Genomic DNA, 19,673 nt, shown 5'->3' on the forward strand with positions numbered 1-19,673 from the left:
GTCTCGGGCTCTGCCGTGTATTTTCCGATCTCGGTACCTAGTGTTAAGAGCCTGGTCTTGGGCTGCTGCAATTAAGCTTTCGGTTTCTCCTTTTAATGCTCCTTTGCTCAGCCACATGGTTGAAAGAGTGCTTTCGATTCTGTCTTCTTCCAGTAAGCGAGGGTACTGACCGTGCATGTTCTTTTCGGTCCATTTTGATCTTAAGGTTTCGGCTATTTTCTTCTTGATTGTTTGGTTCCTGCTTTTAACTGGTGTTTGTTCAAAGTTTTGTTCTAACTCAGTTTCAAACTTGTCAGCTTTTTTGGTAATCGAGTGTAGCGTGTTCAGCTGGGTGTCCGCCTCGTGTACCGATTTAAGAAACAGATCTTCATTTCTCTTCTTTCTCAGGTAGTATTTCGTACTGATAATGGTGGACTTGTACGCTGCTTCTATCTGTCTCAACCCTCTTCCTCCCAGTTTTCTGCTGACGTAGAGTCGGTGAACATCCGCGGATGGGTGGTGCATTTTGTACATTGTCAGGTATTTTCTTGTTTTGACGTCCAGAGCTCGGATTTCTGTCATCTTCCAGTCTAGGATTGCAAATCCGTACTGAAGCACGGGAACTGCAAGTGCTCCGATGGCCGAAATCTTATTTTTTGCTGACAGCTCTGTCTTTAATACTGCCCTAACTCTTCGGATGTATTCTTTCTTGACCTTCTCTTTGACTGTTGTATTTTGCACTCCTGAATTCTCTTCCATGCCCAGGTACTTGTAAGTTTCACCAGGGTCTAGTTGTCTGATGCTGGTTTCATTGTCGATGGTTACATTTTCACCTTTAAAAAACTTTCCTTTCTTGAAAGTCACTTTGGCGCACTTATCCAGGCCGAATTTCATTCCGATATCGTCACTAAATTCTTTTACTGTTTTAAGCTGTTGTTGAAGCTTTGTTTCATTGCTACTGAAGAGTTTCAAGTCGTCCATGTAAAGAAGGTGTGTCAGTTGTTTGTAACCATCCTCAAGGTCGTATCCGTTCTGTTGTTCGTTCAGCTTCTTCGATAGGGGTATTAGTCCTATGCAAAACAGAAGGGGCGAGAATGCGTCTCCTTGATAGATTCCACGCCTGATTTTGATTTCCGAAGTTACGATTTGGCCCGCGTTTCCGTTCAGTTGGATGACAGTTGCCCAGTGTTTCATCATGTTCTTACACGCGTTGACTAGATTTGGGTGGACTCCCATTATCTCCAGTGCTCGTATGATCCAGCTATGTGGCATGCTGTCGAAGGCTTTTTGGTAGTCTAGCCATGCTACGGATAGATTTTTCTTCCTCCTTTTGCAGTCTTCAATGGCAGTCTTGGATATAAGGAGTTGATCTAAGCATCCATTTGCTCCTTTTCGGCACCCTTTCTGCTCTATTGGGAGGAGTTCAGCACTTTCTAAATACTTGTAAGTTTTGCCAGCCATTAAAGCGGTGTATATCTTGTACATAATGTTAAGACAAGTGATCGGGCGGAAGTTCTTTGGGTTCGCTGTTTCTTTGTTTTTCGGTATCAGGTACGTGCACCCTTTAGCTAACCAAGGTGGGAACTCTTCTCCCCCCAGTAGTTTCATGTATTCTGTTGTTAGATACTTGTGGATGGGGTGCATTTTTTTGTACAAGAAGCTCTGTATCTTGTCTGGGCCGGGTGCTTTCCAATTCGCAAGATTCTTTAAGACATTCGCTACTTCTGCCTCATTTAGGGGAGTCCATTCCATCTGATGTTCGACGTTTAGATCCTTAATCCAGTCCGCTTCGGTGTTATGCTCTGTGGGAGTTTCGTAAATTCCTTTCCAGAACTCCTCTATTTCTTGTTTCTTAGGGGTTGCACCAGTTTCTGCTCCGTCCCCTTTGATTTTTCTGTAGAAGCTCTTACAGTTAGTTACAAACATCCTATTTTCCCTATATTGGTTAGATCGTTTTTTGTATCTCCTGATCCTTTGGCTGAACACTGATATGCGTTGTTTAAGTTGCTCGGCTACATTGTCAATATTGTATTCTTCTCCTTCGTCAGTGTATTTTTCTAGTATTGATTTAACTCGCTGTGTCATTGGCTTCCCGTTAGACTTGCTAGTCTCCTTGAAATTAGTTAACACTGAAAGGTTGCATCTCAGCCCTTTTATTCTGTTATCGATCCTTTTTTGCCACAGGGGTTTCGTTTCTTTCGCGTTGTTCTTTTTTACTGGTCTTGGGTTGTTTGCTTCATCACTGACTGTTAGAGCTGCCGCGTAGAGTAAGCAATTTATTTTCCAGAGGTCCAATTCCTGTTCGGTTTCTAGTATAGTCTTCACCTCACTGTTGGCCCGTGCAAGGATTTCCTTCTCCTTTTTTGCGCCGTTCAGTTTTCTGATCGGTTCTCTTTCCTCTAAGGTCATCTCCAGTACTTCTTGGTAGAGTCTCCTACCTGGTGACTCTGGCTTTTCGTTTTGTGATGACTTGGGTTCTGGTGTTGGGGCTAACGGCTCAGGGTTGGTCTCTGTCAGCTCATTGCTCGTAGGTTGCTGGTTTCCAGGAGGAGTTTGTGACGCTTGGTTTGAGATGTTTAGCTCGGCTAGGATGTCTTGGGATAGGATATCATCCAGTGCATCAGGTGCCACTTGGGGGGCTTCTCCGGCATGTTCCTCAGTTGATGCTTCTAGTGTGGCAATAGCATCTGCTTTAATTTCTTCAAGCAACTCATCGCTAAGTTTCCTTTTGTTTTCTATGTATCTTCTCTGCGTGGCTAGTTTATTCGCATTGATGTGTAATCGGGTGTCAGGGTTCCTAGCTCTCCATAAATCGTACGTCTCCTTTATGTTGCAAAAGCCTGTACCTTCTTTAGTATACCAGTGACACCACATGACTTCTTTGTACTCTTCTTGAGTCCATTTAATTCTTTGTGAGGATTGGGCTACTTGAGACGATATTCCCTCATCCTCTGGATCTTTTTGGTTGGCTGAGCTGCTTTGCAAACGTTCTGTCTCATTTTCTGAGCTCTGAGATGTCTGTCCAAGGTGGAGACGGACGTCTGCTTTGATTTCGGAGAGTTGCATCTCATTCAGTTTCTTTTGGTTCTCTATGTACCTGCGTTGGGTTGCAAGTTTATTTGCTTCAATATAAGGACGGGTAGCTGGGTTTCTCTTTCTCCAGAGATTGTAAATGGACTTCATGTTGCAGCTGCCTGTGCTTCCTTTGATGTAGAGGTAGCACCACATGACTTCTTTGTATTCTGCCTCGCTCCATTTTGTTCGCGCCCTTGTATGGATGGGCTGAGAGTCTGGCTGGCTACTCAAAGGTTGTACTTGAGTCGGGCTGAGAGTTTGTGGCGTGTTTGTAGGCACATTTCTTGGGTCCGCTCGGTTTGTTCTCGAGTTTGTTGGTCTGTTCATCTCTTCATCTCTATCCCTATTCGTTAGGGTGATTTGAGAGTTCTTGCGTTGTTTAGTAATATTTCTGGAATCCATGTTGTTCCCACGAGTGGAGGAGGATTTGGACGGTCCGCCCGGCAGCCTCTTCGCCGGGTAAGGCTACGTACTCTGGGAGGTCGCCCGGTATCCCAGGGCACCGTGGGTAGACACCTTCAGAAGCACCCGATGCCAAGAGACCCGATGGGCACGGTTTGCTTACACCCCGGGTTGGGTTTTTTTTATTGAAGTACTTCCTGGCACAGAGGGAGTGCTCAGAAAGTGACTCGGGACTGGAGGTGCGTGAATACCCCAGACCATAGACAGTCCTCCCTGCAGTTCATAGACAGTCCTCCCTGCAGTTCATTGTTATTATTATTATTTTTCATATTCACTGCTGTCACCAGCTTTGCTGGGTTGCTTTAAGCCCTCACACAGGGGCAAACAATGCTCCTAGGTATGAGGGCTGTTTGTGGTTTGGGTGGCCGGGTGGTGGTTATTTCACTCCCCCTTGGGGGGTGGCTCGTCACAGACTAGGATACCTGTTTCAGGAACCGAGGCAGGGTAGGTGTCTGGAGGACGCCTGCCTAAAGGTTTCTTTCCTGAGGTGGTAGGCGGTAGGGGTGTTTTTGGTGTGTGGGAACGTTCTAGGTGTATTCGCGCTGCTCCACCTAGCTTAAGACCTTCCGGAGGATTCTGGCAGTGCCTAACACAGCAGACTTCTGGGCCAATACTAGCGAATGTTTCCCAGGGATTTCGTTCTTCAGTTTAGTCCAGTCTTTAGAGACTGCTCCGGTAGCTCCTATCACAAAGGGTATGACTCGGGTTTTGGTCTTCCACATCCTGCTGATTTCGATCTCTAGGTCTTTATACTTTAGTTTCTTCTCAGCTTCCTTTTTTGTGATGTTCCTGTCTGCTGGGATAGAGACGTCAATCAGCAGACACGTTTGGCCTTTCCTACGTAGGATGATGTCCGGTCTGTTTGCCTCAACAGTTCTATCGGTTCTGATAGGGAAGTTCCACAGGATCGTTGTCTCTCCATCTCTGGTTGTTGCAGTGTTTTTCGGTTTGTGTTCATACCATTTATCTGCGTCGACTTCGATTCCATATTCTTTGCAGAGGCTGTAGTGAAGTTGGGTGCATACTCTGTCGTGTCTCTCGATATAGTCCTTTTGGGCTAGAATTGGGCAACCTGATGTTATGTGCTCAATGGTTTCTTCGAACTGGTGACAGATTCTGCATTTGCTATTCACATGTTTCTTGTGGATTTTCCTCTCTCGGTACCTTGTGTTTAAGGCTTGATCCTGTGCCGCTACAATTAGGCTCTCTGTTTCTGCTTTTAGTACACCTTTACTGAGCCAGATGGTAGAGAGATTACTCTCGATAGAGTCATTTTCTAGCATCAGTGGATACTGCCCGTGCATGATCTTTCCTTTCCATTTGGTTCTGATGCTTTCTGAGATTTTCTTTTTGATTTTTTGCTTCCTGCTGTTTATGGGGGCCACTTCAAAGTTTTCTCCGAGCTCGGCTTCAAACTTGTTTGCTTCTTTCGCAATGTGGTCTTTGTCTAGAGCAAGGTTGATGGCATATACGGCTTTGAGAAAAGGGTCTTCGTTTTTTTTTTCCTGGAGGTAGTACTTCGCATTGATGATGGAAGATTTGTATGTTGATTCAATTTGCCGAAGTCCTCGTCCTCCTAGTTTTCTGCTCACGTATAGCCTGTCAACGTCTGCGGATGGGTGGTGCATTTTATGCATTGTCAGACATTTTCTTGTTTTTATGTCTAGCGCTTTTATTTCTTTTATTTTCCAATTCAGAATTGCAAATCCGTACTGTAGAACGGGTACGGCTAGCGCTCCGATTGCAGTTATCTTGTTTTTTGCCGTTAGCTCTGTCTTTAGTACTGCTCTTACTCGTCGTATGTATTCTCTCTTTACCTTTTCTTTTATTGTCTTATGTTGGATACCTATACTTTCTTCCATTCCGAGGTATTTGTATGTTTCACCTGGGTCTAACTGTCGGATGCTGGTGTCGACGTCTATATCCATGTTTTCTCCGTGGATGTATTTACCTTTCTTGAAGGTTACCTTGGCACACTTATCTAGGCCAAATTTCATACCTATGTCGTCACTGAATTCTTTCACCGTCTCGAGTTGATTTTGCAGTTTCTCGTCGCTGCTGCTGAACAGTTTCAGATCATCCATATACAAGAGGTGCGTCAGTTGTTTATGGCCTGCCTTGATGTTATATCCATTGTTCATGTTGTTTAGTCGTGTAGAGAGGGGTATTAATCCAACGCAGAACAGAAGGGGGGAGAACGCGTCCCCTTGGTAGATTCCTCGTCTTATTTTAATTTCAGAGGTGATAATTGTATCTGTTTTTCCTCTTAGTTGGATGCATGTTGACCAGTGCTCCATCATGTTCTTACAGGCGTTTACTATATTCGGGTGCACTCCCATGAGTTCCAGTGTTATTATTATTATTATTATTATTTCTTTTTTTCTTTTAAGGTATTTAGGTAGTAAACTTTTTTGGATTGAGCCGAATTTTGTACAAAAATATAACTTATGTTTTTTAGAGGATCAAATATTCAACAGTTTACTTACAGGTTTAGAGCCTTAAAATGTTTGTCAGACATTTTATTAGACTTTTGTATGGTTTTGTTGAATTTGGCTGCGACTTGTAAGAGATCATGAAAATATAGCTCTCTTTGTGTCAGGAGTTTGCAATTTAAGTACTGATTCTTTTGTAAAACTTTGCGTGAAACACAATGGTTTCCGCACATAAAGTGCAACATTTCCATAAAACTTCCATAATCACACTCTACTGGAACCTTCAGGACAGCACACCCCAAGTCTCTACGATTGTAAGGGACTAGGATTTCATAATATAATAAGATGATTTTAATTGATTGAATGCATTTGTTTTTGTGACACATGGACGTAAGGAGAATACAGACACTTAAAAGTTAAAACAGTTGCAATCACACTTGAGGAGCATTTTGCAAATTCAACTTAAATTCTCTGACGCCTCTTACTGGGCAAACCTGATTGACATGGACTGAAAAAAACTGCTCGGGATGCAGTAGATTTGAAGAAGTAGGAAACAGACTGGGCAAATATAATGAGCTGTGTGTTAAGAACTAAAAGTGATTTTTTTGTAATTTTATCAGTAAAACAGTGCACTCATTATCAGCTCCTAGGGTCTCTGAGATAAGAACAGTTTTCTACTGCACCTGAAAGTTCCTTTAAGTGCATACATGTTTTTATATGTTTGAAAAGCAAAACAAAAATTAAGTTATCTCTTCTCAGGTTGAGTTGATGAATAAAGGGAGTCATACTCACATTTTTTGAGGTGGAAATATAGTCTAAAATTGAATTTATCGACTTCTCACTATGATTTCTGGTGACTGCACTTTTGATGTAGGTTAATAATTGTTTGTACCTTGTCATCATCTCTTGATAGTTTCCCTGAAACATGGAAGGGACATTGTTTTAATTTTGAAAGAGAAATTTCTTCAGACAATTGGCTTCACATCCTGAGTCACCAGATCTCAAGTTCTTGGCTGGAGTATAAAAAAGTCTTTAGCTGAAAGGAGGGACATAAAGAGCTGCCACCACAGATTAGACTGATCTAATTTTTACCAGCCTCCTGGATCATCCCAGGGTCCCAAGTTATTTCTTTTTCTTAAGCAAGTATGAGGGTTTGCATAAGTATCCCCAATGAATGCTTTTTGATGGCTAGTTTTGCTCTTAAGAGGGTGGTCTGCTCAAGCGGCCGCTTACACCGCTTTCATTGGCAGCAGACTTCAGTGATGAGGGCTCCAGTTTGCAGTCACATTTAGAGGCTGAATTTTACACTCGGCAATCAGCATGATAAACTCCGCCTAAGGTTGAGATGTTCACCTCTAGCTGGTCCCAATCCCAGGTAAAGGAGAAAGTTGTGCGTAGGGCTAGCAACCCTACCACGTAAAAAAAACCGTAGCTACGAAAAACAAGACGATGCCTCGGTACACATGGAATCAACGGAGAAATCGACCAAACTAGTATGGCTCATCGGAAAAACAGAAAAATGGTCAAGCCAAAGACATTTCAATGGCAACCAGAACCGTAAGACCAATGAAACAAGCGGGAAAAATGATGGAGATAGCAAGCAGAATGGGAAAGTATAACATCGACGTGATGGCCTTGCAGGAAATCAGATGGCAAGGTGAAGGCAAGTTCGACAAGCCCGAATTTAGCATGATATACAGCAGAACAATCGAAAATACCGGTCAATTTGGAACAGGTTTTATGCTGTAGAGAAAAGCAGGAAATGCCTGCTTGGGTATGAGAATATCAACAAAAGAATCTGCAAAATCAGAATGAAGGGGAAATTTAGAAACATGACATTGATATCAGTGCATGCTGCAACCGAAGAGAAGGATGAAGTAGAAAAGGAAAGCTTCTACGACACACTAGAAGAGGTGTGCACCAGAGTAAGTCACCATGACCTTTTATTGGTAATGGGCGACTTCAACACCAAAATTGGCAAAATGGAAGATCAGAAGCAAGTAGCAGGACACTATACATTACACGAAACGAATAACGACAACGAGAATATGACAGCACAGTTTGCAGCACGGAATAAACTGTATATCAGAAGCACATCGTTCCCACACAAGAAGATACATCTTGGGATATGGCAAATTCCAGGCAGCGAGGAAGTTAATCAAATAGATCATGTGCTAGTATCAGCAAGGCACCGATCATCGGAGATGGATGTTAGAAGCTGCAGAGGGCCAAACTGTGATTCTGACCATTTCCTAGTGAAAGTCAAGGTTCGAGAAAGAATTGCCAATGCAATGAAAACAAGTGTGCCAGAAACAAAGAGATGGGTAACTGAAAATCTCAACAAGAACAAGGAGGCACATGAGCATAGTGCTGGCAAGAAAACTAAAGAAAGAAGAAGTGGAAGGCAATTCAACCCCAGAAAAGGAAGATAGTCCAACACCAGAGGTGGAAGATAGCCCAGCCCCAGAAGATGTATGGGCTAAAATGGAGACTGCAATAAAGGAAGCAGTTGAAGAGACAATCGGTGAGAAAAGGAGGTGCAGAAACGCAGAATGGTTTGACGAGGAATGTGCAAAGGCTGTTAGAGAAAAAACTGAGGCAAGAGAAAAGATGCTACAAAGGTTAACAAGAGGTAGTGTAGACGGATACCAACAACTTAGATGGAAAGCAAACAAACTTCTTAGGAAGAGAAAGAGACAGGCGGTAAGACAACAAATGGAAGAGATAGAACATCTAAGCAAACAGAATGAGAGTAGAAAATTTTATGCTGCAATGAGCAAAATGAGAAGTGGGTTTCAGCCTAGAGCAAACGGGTGCAAAAACAAAGAAGGGCGTTTAGTTGAGGAAGAAAAGAACATCCTCGAGAGACGGGCAGAACATTCTAAAGAGCTGCTGTCCGAGAAAAGTAGTGGAGAAAGACTGAAAACAGAAGAAGAGAAAAACGAAGAAAGACAAGACGACCTCAATGAAATACCGACTAGAGAGGAGGTCGCGGAAAGAATACGGAAACTCAAGAACAACAAGGCATCGGGAGAAGATGAAATAACAGCCGAGTTACTGAAGAATGGGGGAGAGGCACTGATAAACGAAGTACACGAGTTAATCGAATTAATATGGACATCAGAGAAAATGCCAGCGAAATGGAGTATTGGAACCATCTGCCCCATTTTCAAAAAGGGAGATAAATTCGAATGTAAGAATTATAGAGGAATCACTCTACTGAGCGTGGCATATAAAATATTATCCTCCCTGATAAATGAGAGACTCCTCTAACGAAATGTTCACCTGTGCCGTGGTATCGTTTTTGAAGCGGGAAGCTTGAAAAAACCCTGCTCTTTTAGCAAATTGTGAAGTAAGGAGTGCATTTCAGATTTGGCCAATGCCCTCATAGTAATTTTTGAGACACTTTCTATAGGAAAGAACTCTTATTCTTGCTCCAGTAAAAGTTTGCAACAGGCCCATTACAACTTCTGACATTGTCATTCCGTAAATTTTGACAAATTGTAAGCGTTCCTCTAGATCTGGAAATTGTGGAAAAATCCCAATTTTCCATTTTTTTTGGAAAATCTTAATTTAAATGGATTAGAAAGGAGGAATATCGTTGAAGGCCTTTTCCGGCCCCACCTGGATTTTGCTGAATGTTTCATATTTTCAAAGTACTAGTCATAAGTAGACTCTGTGCCAAAAATTTCACAGAAAAGAAACTTGCGTAAAGGTGCAGCAGCGCCTCAAACCCAAAATCCTAGCATCGAAAAATAGTTATTTTCGTCATTTTTTTTCCCTCTATCAGCAAATGATCCCAGTGTATATTTTGCGTACTTTCCGTTTCTAGCCTTTTAAAATGCCCCCGATTAATTTTTTTTTGGCTGTACAGCCTATTGTTGCCATTTTCGGCCCATTTTGAGGGTTTTTATCTATTTTACACACGCAGAACTCAATTAAAACTAAGAACCGTATACGTTTTTGACAAGAACGCAAAATAATGAATATAAAGTGTTCAGTGAAACTTTTTTCAACATGGCCAAATTTTCGACAAAAATCGTTCCAAGAGCCAAAAATGGGCAAAATTTGATAAATTGCCACGTCTTAGATTCAAGAAAGTGGGGAACAACTTTTATATTGACGTACCTAATAGCTCTTACCCGTATAAACAACATATCAAAAAAGTATATTTGTACCTGGATTCCCACATTGTGAAAATTGACGGGGAATTGTTTAGCAGCCTTTTCTGCCTTGAAGGTAGCTCTTCTGAATGTTTTTCAACCTTAGTCATCCTCCACAGGTGTATGCCCTATGTATTTTTCTACGTACTTTTCATTTCTGGTCATAAAAATGGCTTCCTATGAATTTTAAAACACCAATCGGTCCATCGTTGCCAATTTTTACCAATTATTAGGGGTTTTTTCAAGTTAACATGTGGAAAAGTGAAAGTGGGGAAGTGAATTAAACGTTTTTTGTCCCTGCAAATAACATATCCAATATGGAAAATTGCAATGTGTCTCACCGAAATTATGATGGCTCAGATGAACAGGCCGCAACGAACCCTCAAGGTGCTTCCACATCATCTTCACTCCATCTCACCAGTTTGTTCCTATAACCTGGAGATAGTTCTTGGTTCTCAAGATGCCTACTACAGGCCATATACCAAACAACTGAAACTGCATGGGCACAGTGTCTCACAAATCACTTGAAAGTCATAATGCACTACCTAGAACTTTCAACGTGATTATTACTCCAATTTTTGACATTTTTGGCACTGAGACGATTTGTCTTGAACATTCGGCAACATAGGGAAAAGTTACGAAGCAAAGTATGCTAAAAATTGATAAAAATTGGCAACAATGGACCGTTAGACCTCTTAAAATTCATAGGAAGCCATTTTTATGGCCAGAAATGAAAAGTGCGGAGACGAATACATAGCAAGTTTGATATGCATATTGCACTTGTAATTCAATTCAATAATGTGATGGTATGCCAAAGGTGCTTACTTCGTTGTGTATTAGTTTCTAATGCATTTCGCCTGTTCAGGCATCTTCAGAGCGGTAGTGACTATGAACACTTTAAAGTTTAATAAACTTTCCACATCTTTTGCGGTTGTCAGTAGGTATTTCGAAATTATCAATAATTAATTGCTACTTGGACTAGTCACTCGCTAATCAACAGTATATCGACCTGTGCTGCCACCGGACGACCAATCCAGCGAACCGTAATCAGTTTACGCGTACGCGAGTGACTAGTTCAAATAGCTAATAATTATTGATAATTTCGAAATTTTACGTACCTACTGACAACCGCAAAAAATGTGGAAAGTTTATTAAGACGGAGCGATTGAACCAAAAAATGGAGCTTCTTTTCAATCACCTCTACTATTAGCTAGAGGATTGGCGGCGAAATCCGGACAAGTTTGAAATTCAACTGTAGGGCGGGAACTAAATAAAATTGCGGAAATAAAGTATTTTAGGTTGATTTTTGCCCAAATTCACTTACACACTCATATATTTTTAACTTTAGGTTAGTTTTGGTCCGTCGTCGACCGATTAATTTCATTTGGGAGTAACGGTCATCTAGGACTGTAACCACCTGTTTGAACCGGCAGAATAACCATGAGCAGAAGAAAAACTAACTTTATCTGAGATTACTGCCTGTTACCGAGAAAAAGTAAGTGTATTGTAAAAAGTCGCAGTCCCAACTTTCTTAAAATATTCGTTTTAGGCATTTAAAATACGTTTCAAAGAAGGAATGTGGAAAAATCAAGAGGACAAGTTCAAATCAAATTTCTGTTTGCCACCATGGATTCCCGCGCTCATTTACACACTCACACAAGCATCCAGCGCCAAACCAGGCTTCACTTTTTCCCCGTGCTTTTAGATACGAGCACTCCGTCTTTATGTCTTTGCTCATAACTCACACTGCCGCCCGATTTTTGTTAAATATAAATTGTTTACCCTCACCTCCCTTTACATCTGGGATTGCCTGAAATTTGCCATGTCCAGTGCTCTTATTTTGCCTTCTGACCTCCTGCCCAATCATCATTACAACAGTAGGCATAAGAACATCCCTAATAAAATCACTCAATTGAGGCGGACTGAGCAGGATGTCAAATTTTCGGCAATACAGATGTTCAACGCACTGCCCTGGAGTGTGAAGCTACACTTTTGAAATGCTGACCTAACGTCGTTCTTTATGGGGCTGCGTGCTTTCTTATTCGAAAAGCATTCTATAACCTTCAGGAACTTATTGGCTAGTATAATTTTACACTTGTACCTTGTGTATATCGCTGTATACAACTGTTCACCATGTACCGAATATGACGTGTGCCATAGCCTTGGCCAGAGGCTCAATTGTACAAAGTATAAAAGAAATAAATAAATAAGTTTCACTGAAGATTATATATTCATTATTTTGCATTCTTGTCAAAAACGTATACGGTTCTTAGTTTAAATTAAGTTCTGAGTGTGTAAAATTGAAAAACCCCTCAAAATGGGCCAAAAGTGGCAACAATGGACCGGAAGGCGCCTGAAAATTTATTAGAGGCCTTTTTAAAGCACAGAAACGGTAAGTACGCAAAAAAATACAAGGGTATCATCTGCTGGAAGAGTGATAATAGTCGAAAAAGTCGACGAAAATAACTTTTTTTCGATGCCGGGATTTTCGGTTTGAGGCGTTGCTGCACCTTTGCATGGGCTCCGTTCAGTGAAATATTTGGCATAGTCTACCTAGGACTGGTACTTTAAAAGTATGAGACACTCGGCAAAATCCAGGTGGGGTCGGAAAAGGCCCTTAACGATACTCCTACTATTTGTTAATGTTCGAATGGCCATAAACAGACTCAGCGCATCGGCTTAACCATAATTCAATTGAGTTCAGGTGAGAACAAGGTGGTAGGCAGGATTGATTTGAGAGAAATTTTTCGAAAAATTGGAGACTTTACAGCCTTTGTGCAAGCAGAAAGGGTTAACATTTTGAAAAAAGAAAAACCATCAGTTCATTCACTTTAAATGTAGCCCTTATGGCCCTAACAGTCAAGCGATTTCCAAAATAAGTATTTTTTGCTCCACCCTAGGGGGCAGACCCCCCCTGACCACGCCCATGAATATGTACTGAATCCAGACCCTTCAAGTTGACTTATTACAAAGAGAAACCATTCAATTATCAATATCTTCAGGAAAGAAACGTTTTAAGTAAAAAAAAAAAAAAGCAAAACTACGTAAAACTTTTACCAGTTTAAAATTAATTTTTATCATTTGCTTGAGCGCCTTAAATCCCCACTCTCCTTTTTCTCCTCCTTCTAGGTCGAGCACTTTCTGAAAAGAAGCAAGAGCAGCCTTTGGGTCATCCTCTTTCAGTGATTTGGAGTTATAATATTGATTTTCCAGATCGACATCAGGTTCTGAGTTGCTATCTTCCGAATACTCCTGCAAATAGAAACAAAACATTCACGAGAAAATAAGTAAAGCTGGGTTTCTGGCACTTTGAAGAACTATTTTATAATGAGTGATTCATGAGGAGAAATATGCTCAGGATTATCGAAGGATTCTAAATTATGATAAGTCTTTACCATGGGAAAGAAAACAATTTTATAAAGAGTACTTCACATATCACTGATAAATTACTGGTATCACATCAGAGGCGAGTCCAGCAATGTAGCAACACTGGATTTCCTCCATTTAAACCTATGCTAAATAATCGATTCTTGGCGAAGCACCTGGCCCCTCCAAGGATCGATTCATTTCCCTAGATTTAAATGGAGAAAAGTCAATGTTGCCAATTTGCTGGATCCGCCAATGAATCACATGAGTAAGTGAAAAAAGTATAAATAAAATAACTAAGATGAAAAAAATGTACCTAGCTAAACCACACAAAACACAAGAGAGCAAGTCACAAAGTCGCAGAGAAAACTGGTCCAACAGGTCGGAGAACTGTACTGCCGTGCTAAGGAAGAACGCCGTATGAACCAAAAAAATTTTTTTTGAGTTAGACATGAAATTAGACTAAGTGAAGCATGCTCTGTTCAATGGTGAAGTCAGCAAAGGCGTATCTTCATTGGTTTCAGAGATATGGAGAGGGTAATTGCCTGCCGTATGTCCCGCATAGAGGCGAGGTTGCAACGATAGATTGCCGTATGTCCAGGAAACTCGGGACGCGGGTGGCACTCACGGCATTTTTCCCCATGCTTTGCGGACATGCGGCACTCGCCCCGTGCAGCCCTCGCCAATTCCCGGACTCACGGCGATGTTGGGCCGTTGATCACCCCTACCACCAACCCTTTTATCCGATTTCAGGGTTCATCTGCTGGTAGCATGTGATTCGTTTTCGGATAGATACGCATTCTCCTGTCGTTATCATTTTCGTTCAAAATGTTTCCTGGTGCAAGTTCTACCTTATACTTTTAAGAATAATGAACTAAGATTTTGCCGTGAAATTTTTACAGTATTTTATTTTATGTTTGAAGACGATTAATATGAGACTTTGAACAATTATTTTTTTAATGTTCAATTCTTCAATTTTGTTTTCCTTCTTTATTGATTTTCAAACAAAATGAGAGAGGGAGAATTCAAACGCCGAAACAAACGAGCTACGTTGTTTTAGTTAAGTTCTTAATTCTTTTAATTGGATTGGTTCCTCTGCTTATCTTACTCGATCATAAAAAGGGCATCGTATTGTCCGCTTTTGCGCAAATTCTCGGCATTTTGAAACCGTCAATTTTATTCGCCGATCTTTCTCTACATTGTCGGTGGAAAATTGTATAAATTCTTTTTTAAACAAGTTCTTACGTTAAATTTTCCGTTCATATTTGTGAAGTTTAGATTTCATAAGTAAATATATCAAGTAATATGAAAAGCTAGCCTCATAATGAAAAAAATACTTTCATAGTGGGGCCGATAAGCGTAACAATCGTGCACTTCTGGAAGAAAGCATGAAAATTTCAGGGATTCATCTCTACCCTATAGACATTCGATTTAGACATAGACCCCAAAAATCTGAGCCCCCTGGGGGGGCAGGGGGGCCCCCAAATTTTGAATTTTGAATAACTGCTGAACGGCTAATGTTAGCGTAATTTTTCTACAACAGGACGATGGGAAATTTTATTAGAAACAAAAATGATTCCAATGAATTTTTCTGTGGGATCGATATTTAGGGCGTGAAACGGGAAAAACCATTGGGGGACGGGGAGCCGGCCGTTCTGAGGCAGATCCGCGCGCTCCTCTGCCTGCCCGGGACGCGCGCCGCGCAGTACGGTGTTAGTATAGCATCGGATTGGAAATTGCCCAAAAAATGCCCGAAAATGCCCCATAACTCCAAAAAATGGGGGTTTAGGGAAAAAGTTCAAAATGTTAAGCAAAATGATCTTACTTTTTGCCGTAGATTCCGAATACAAAGTCAAAACATACCCTTCCTCTGTAAATTGCGAGAAACGGGGGGAGCACCCCACCCTCAATACACCCCCAAGGGTCCATTTTGGGGGGCTAAAAATCTGATCATTCGATTCTTTGGGGTCGATTTACGCAGTGAAAGTTTTGGTCTCGAAGCTCAATTTACCGCCGTTTTCGAGAAAAAGAGAGTGGACGGGTGGTTTGCAACACCCGGTAGGTATATTGAAATTAGGGAAACTGGATGCTTCTTATTGATATGATGGGTAAGAGAGGGGTGTAATGGTTTCTCTCCTGCACATGAAATTAATGAGCGACTTCTTATTTTCTAAGTTTCAGTACATATCCTCGCCAAATCTTTACAGTTTTGATGTCTCAATACTCGATAATAATCTTGCTACATGTTATAAATCAGAAAATTGCAGTTTGTGGGCTACGACAATTGTGGATTCTTAACGCACACACTTAACGACATGGGCTGTACAGTGGATCCTGGTGGTGAATCTCATCCCTCTATCACTTGCATTCACCTTCAGTTGCGCAGTAGTACAGGGGTTATTTCACGATTTCGATTTCACGATCACGAGGAATAGTCGTGCCGCCGTAGATTATAAATGACCTAGACCAAATCGACTGAAAACCAAGTTGATAAATCAGTAACAATGATGTCCCTGAACTTATCTTTGCTAAAAAGTAGGAAAATAATGTGAAATTATGATTATGATTTTTTATTATTATTATTATTATTATAATGTAATAATCATGATTTATCATATTTATAATCAGATTGTATTTCAGGTCAGCTACACCTCGCCAACCCTGATTTTGAATTGAAAGAACAATTTGTGGTAATAAATCAGTACTGATCATGGATTCTTTGACAATGTTTGCCAAGAGGAGACTGTAATGCTCAAGAAAATTGCCATTTTCAACTGGAATATTTATTTTTAAGTGAGGAGAGTCATTAGAAAGAAGTGTCACCACACTGGGCAACAGATTTTAGCAGCTGTATTAAATGCAGTGTTTATCTCGCCAGATGGAGGTGGGAGTTTCAAAACTGTGATCAAATTGTTCGCTGAAGTCCTCCTGACCAAACCATTACTGAAAAGTCAGCTTTTTCAACAATGAAAACCAGTGATTTTTAGGTGTGAAGCACTAACTTCTCACTACACAAAATCCTCAATTAAATATTATTAAACTAAACAGAAATCCTCAAGGTTTAGAGAACTTTTAAGGCAGCATTAATTCCACCACATATCTCAAGAGTTGCCAAGTTTAATCTTTTGTATCAACTTTCAATTCACATTTTCAAGTGTCGGTTACGTAACTGACACAGTTTGACAGTGCCGCCATGTTTGCATGGACCTCCGGCAGTCCCACAGGAAGAGTTGATACCTGATTCGATGGTTTTCTTTTTTCAAAATAGTTCATGCCGAAGCTGCAAAATGGAAATTCAATACCTTTAAAACGAAGTGATAAAATTGGTGCACTTTTATCTTTAAGGTGTTGCACATTCTATGACTATTCCTGTGATCATGAATGCACCCACACGCTGCGCTACTAAGCTGCATAATGTTATGGTGTGGTGCTGCTCAGCACCACAGCAACTAAAAAAGCATTCCATCTCTCCAGTTGCCCAGTTCCTGCGTTCTTCCAATCTGGTGTATTCTAAATTAAAGATAAATTGCACAGACAATGAGCCAAGAATTTGAATCAAGAGGCTCATCTCAAAATTCTATATTCTCTATCATTCTTTCAGCCCCTCGCTACAAATCATAAACATTTATATTGACTCTAAAGCACACTGTGATGAAGGAACTGAAAGTATCAACTCATACTTTCTCACACCACTTTCAAAAATTCACCAGATCAGGACGCAACTTGGCCAACTAGCAAGTACTCAGTACTGCTCCGGTCCAAAAATGCTGACTCCATTTCATGACCATAGGAGAGGGATTTGAAGTACGGATGGTCGAATATTTAGATATTTGTACATCCGATATTCGAATTATCAGCACCGAGGTAATCGCATCACATTCGAATATTCGCTTCCGAAGTATTCGCAATCGCAAATTCGAATAATCGCATTCGAATGTTCGAATAATTGCATTCAGAAGTATCAAAAGTGTCATTTTTCTCTCACGGTTCATAAAAAATCAAAAATCGAAGCAATAATCGAAAATATTAGAATATTCGCTTCCCAACTATTCACAATCACAAGGTTCGAATTCTCAAATAATCGCATTTGAATTCGATATTCGTCCATCCCTAATTTGAAGTTCAACCAGTTCCTCTGTTTCATACTTAGGTGAGCATTGTAAGGATGCTGTGCCCATATTTGGATAAGATACTTATTAAGTAGACTGGAAAATGGCAGAAAACAAGGAAGTTTGTCCATTAAAAATGTAATGCACTTGCACAGTGTTGTTCTCCAATTTGGTGCAATGAATACCCATGTCCACCTCCTTCGTTCATACAAATGCAATGTCAGTTAGAACTAACTTTTAATCAAACGCTCTTGAATGAGTACATGCAACTTCTGCCCTTGAAGTGCGCTTCATGTACTACTTGCAAGTCAAATTAGCCAAAAATTCTGAATAAAGCCTTTTTTTCTCGCATTCACAAGGGTGTCACTCGCCAAATGTCTGCATTTGATCAAACAACCTGACTGCAAATCGCTTAACCCACACAGAGAGGCCCTCAACATGCACTTAGTGAGGCATCATATGGTATTACATGAAGTTAGAAAAAAATGCGAGTTATAGGATTTCTAGTGGACGAGTCAAATCCAAAACTACAGCTAAGTTCGTGCATATCAGGTAGCTTATTGCCATTCCGTACAGGAGACCTAACCTCAAAGATAAGGACTGGACAGAATTACAACAAAGCCCACATCTGTCACAAGTCACTTACAGTTTGAACTTTCCAGAGTGACAATCAATACTGCATACAAATGAGGGGAGGGTATTAATTAGACGGCTCTTCTCAAAGCCGGTGGCAAAATCGCGACTTTGTAGCAGGGTCGAATTTCCCTGAGTCTGGTAGAATAGACGACTACATCCGACAGGGTATGATAAAACTTGAGATCTATTTGCATATCATTCCAAAAACTAAAAGACCTGATGGAGAATGTAAAATTCTTCCTTGGGAGATGACAGAGACAAGGGAGTAGAGGGGGAAACGTAAACAGGTGAGGAAGAGAGCTGGCAAATGAATTCCTAGAAAAACACAAGATTGATTTACCAATCCGTAATCTTCTTCATCTTCACACATAAAGTCGTCTTCAACATCTGACATGATGAAATTAGATTAAGCGAAGAAAAAAACTGTAAATAATAATAATAATGAGTATTCAATCAGCAAATTACTGCACAACCGACGTAGACGTAAATAGAAGAGCAAGGTACACAAGGCGGATAAAGAAAAAGAAGGTACACTCTACCACAGGGATGTTTACTTTTTGCAGGCAAGGACCCCCTCGGAATGAGCAGGCAAGATGGCTGCGTGGCGCGACGGGAACTCACTCAGAGCAGTTCGAGCACTCCCTAACCAATACCTACTCGGGACTCTACTCTAACCCATCCTATCGTCTGCCGTCTCCCCACCTTATCCATCCAAATAATCATGTTTCCAATAATGTAAAATGAATCAGTGAGTTCGGAAATACTCCAACACGGGTTTTTTTCGATTTTCACTTTTTTACGGTTTAGTAACATTTATGGATAAGTATAGAAGCATTTGCACGCAAAAGGATATTTCGAAATTGCAATCGGAAGTGCTCGAAACAGCGACGGGAAAATGGAAGAATCGAAGAATTTCATTGGAAATACCAATTTTTGGCCGATCAAGGGAAACGGGTGACTATCCGACTATGCGGTTTTCTTTTTTCGGTTCAGTATACCTTGTGCCAACAAGTTATATAAATATTCAAGCGTTATTCAGGTCAAAAAATATAAATTTTTCAGGGCAGACTATGAAAAATCAGTACCTGAGACTTGGTGCTTTAAAGTCTCTAGAGTACTTTCTTGCGTCCCTTGGCATCAAAAAGGTTTTTCTTAAACCAACTTCTTCGCCCGCTGCGAAGTTTTAGGTGTTTCCTGAAATTTTTTTTTCCGAGTTGGTGTATTTTCGAATTCACTGATTCAAATGATTCACTGATTTCACTGATATGTCATCTTAGGTACCTATAATGCTATATTTATGTTCCCATATTTCACCCCTCCCTTGATGCCTAACTGGTAAAATTCACCATTTTTTGGATCGTTATGTACTTTTGTAGGTATAAGTTATCAAAAGCAGAAATGTGCAAAGATATTTTTTTAGCAAATTTTTCAAGAAATATGCTAAGTGCCCC

The 19,673-nt window shown here is 40.7% G+C and overlaps 1 protein-coding gene across 2 annotated transcripts in view; it reads right to left on the bottom strand.

Moving 5' to 3' along the window:
• The window catches only part of alien (COP9 signalosome complex subunit 2 alien), a 106,520-nt gene that overhangs the window by 62,859 nt on the left and 23,988 nt on the right, over nucleotides 1–19,673 (bottom strand). The window contains exons 1-3 of one of the 2 annotated variants that reach the window (XM_019052856.2): nucleotides 18,563–18,744; nucleotides 13,169–13,363; nucleotides 6,741–6,866 (exon numbers count right to left, since the gene is read on the bottom strand). In XM_019052856.2, the coding sequence (XP_018908401.1) occupies nucleotides 6,741–6,866; nucleotides 13,169–13,363; nucleotides 18,563–18,616 (375 nt within the window). In that variant the 5' untranslated portion in view covers nucleotides 18,617–18,744. Of the gene's footprint in view, nucleotides 1–6,740; nucleotides 6,867–13,168; nucleotides 13,364–18,562; nucleotides 18,745–19,673 lie in introns of those variants that run through there. The other variant, XM_072298083.1, reaches the window with a different exon arrangement.

The sequence above is a fragment of the Bemisia tabaci genome, chromosome 1 (assembly GCF_918797505.1).
Source record: "Bemisia tabaci chromosome 1, PGI_BMITA_v3".
In the NCBI taxonomy this organism is placed as follows: Eukaryota; Metazoa; Arthropoda; class Insecta; order Hemiptera; family Aleyrodidae; genus Bemisia; species Bemisia tabaci.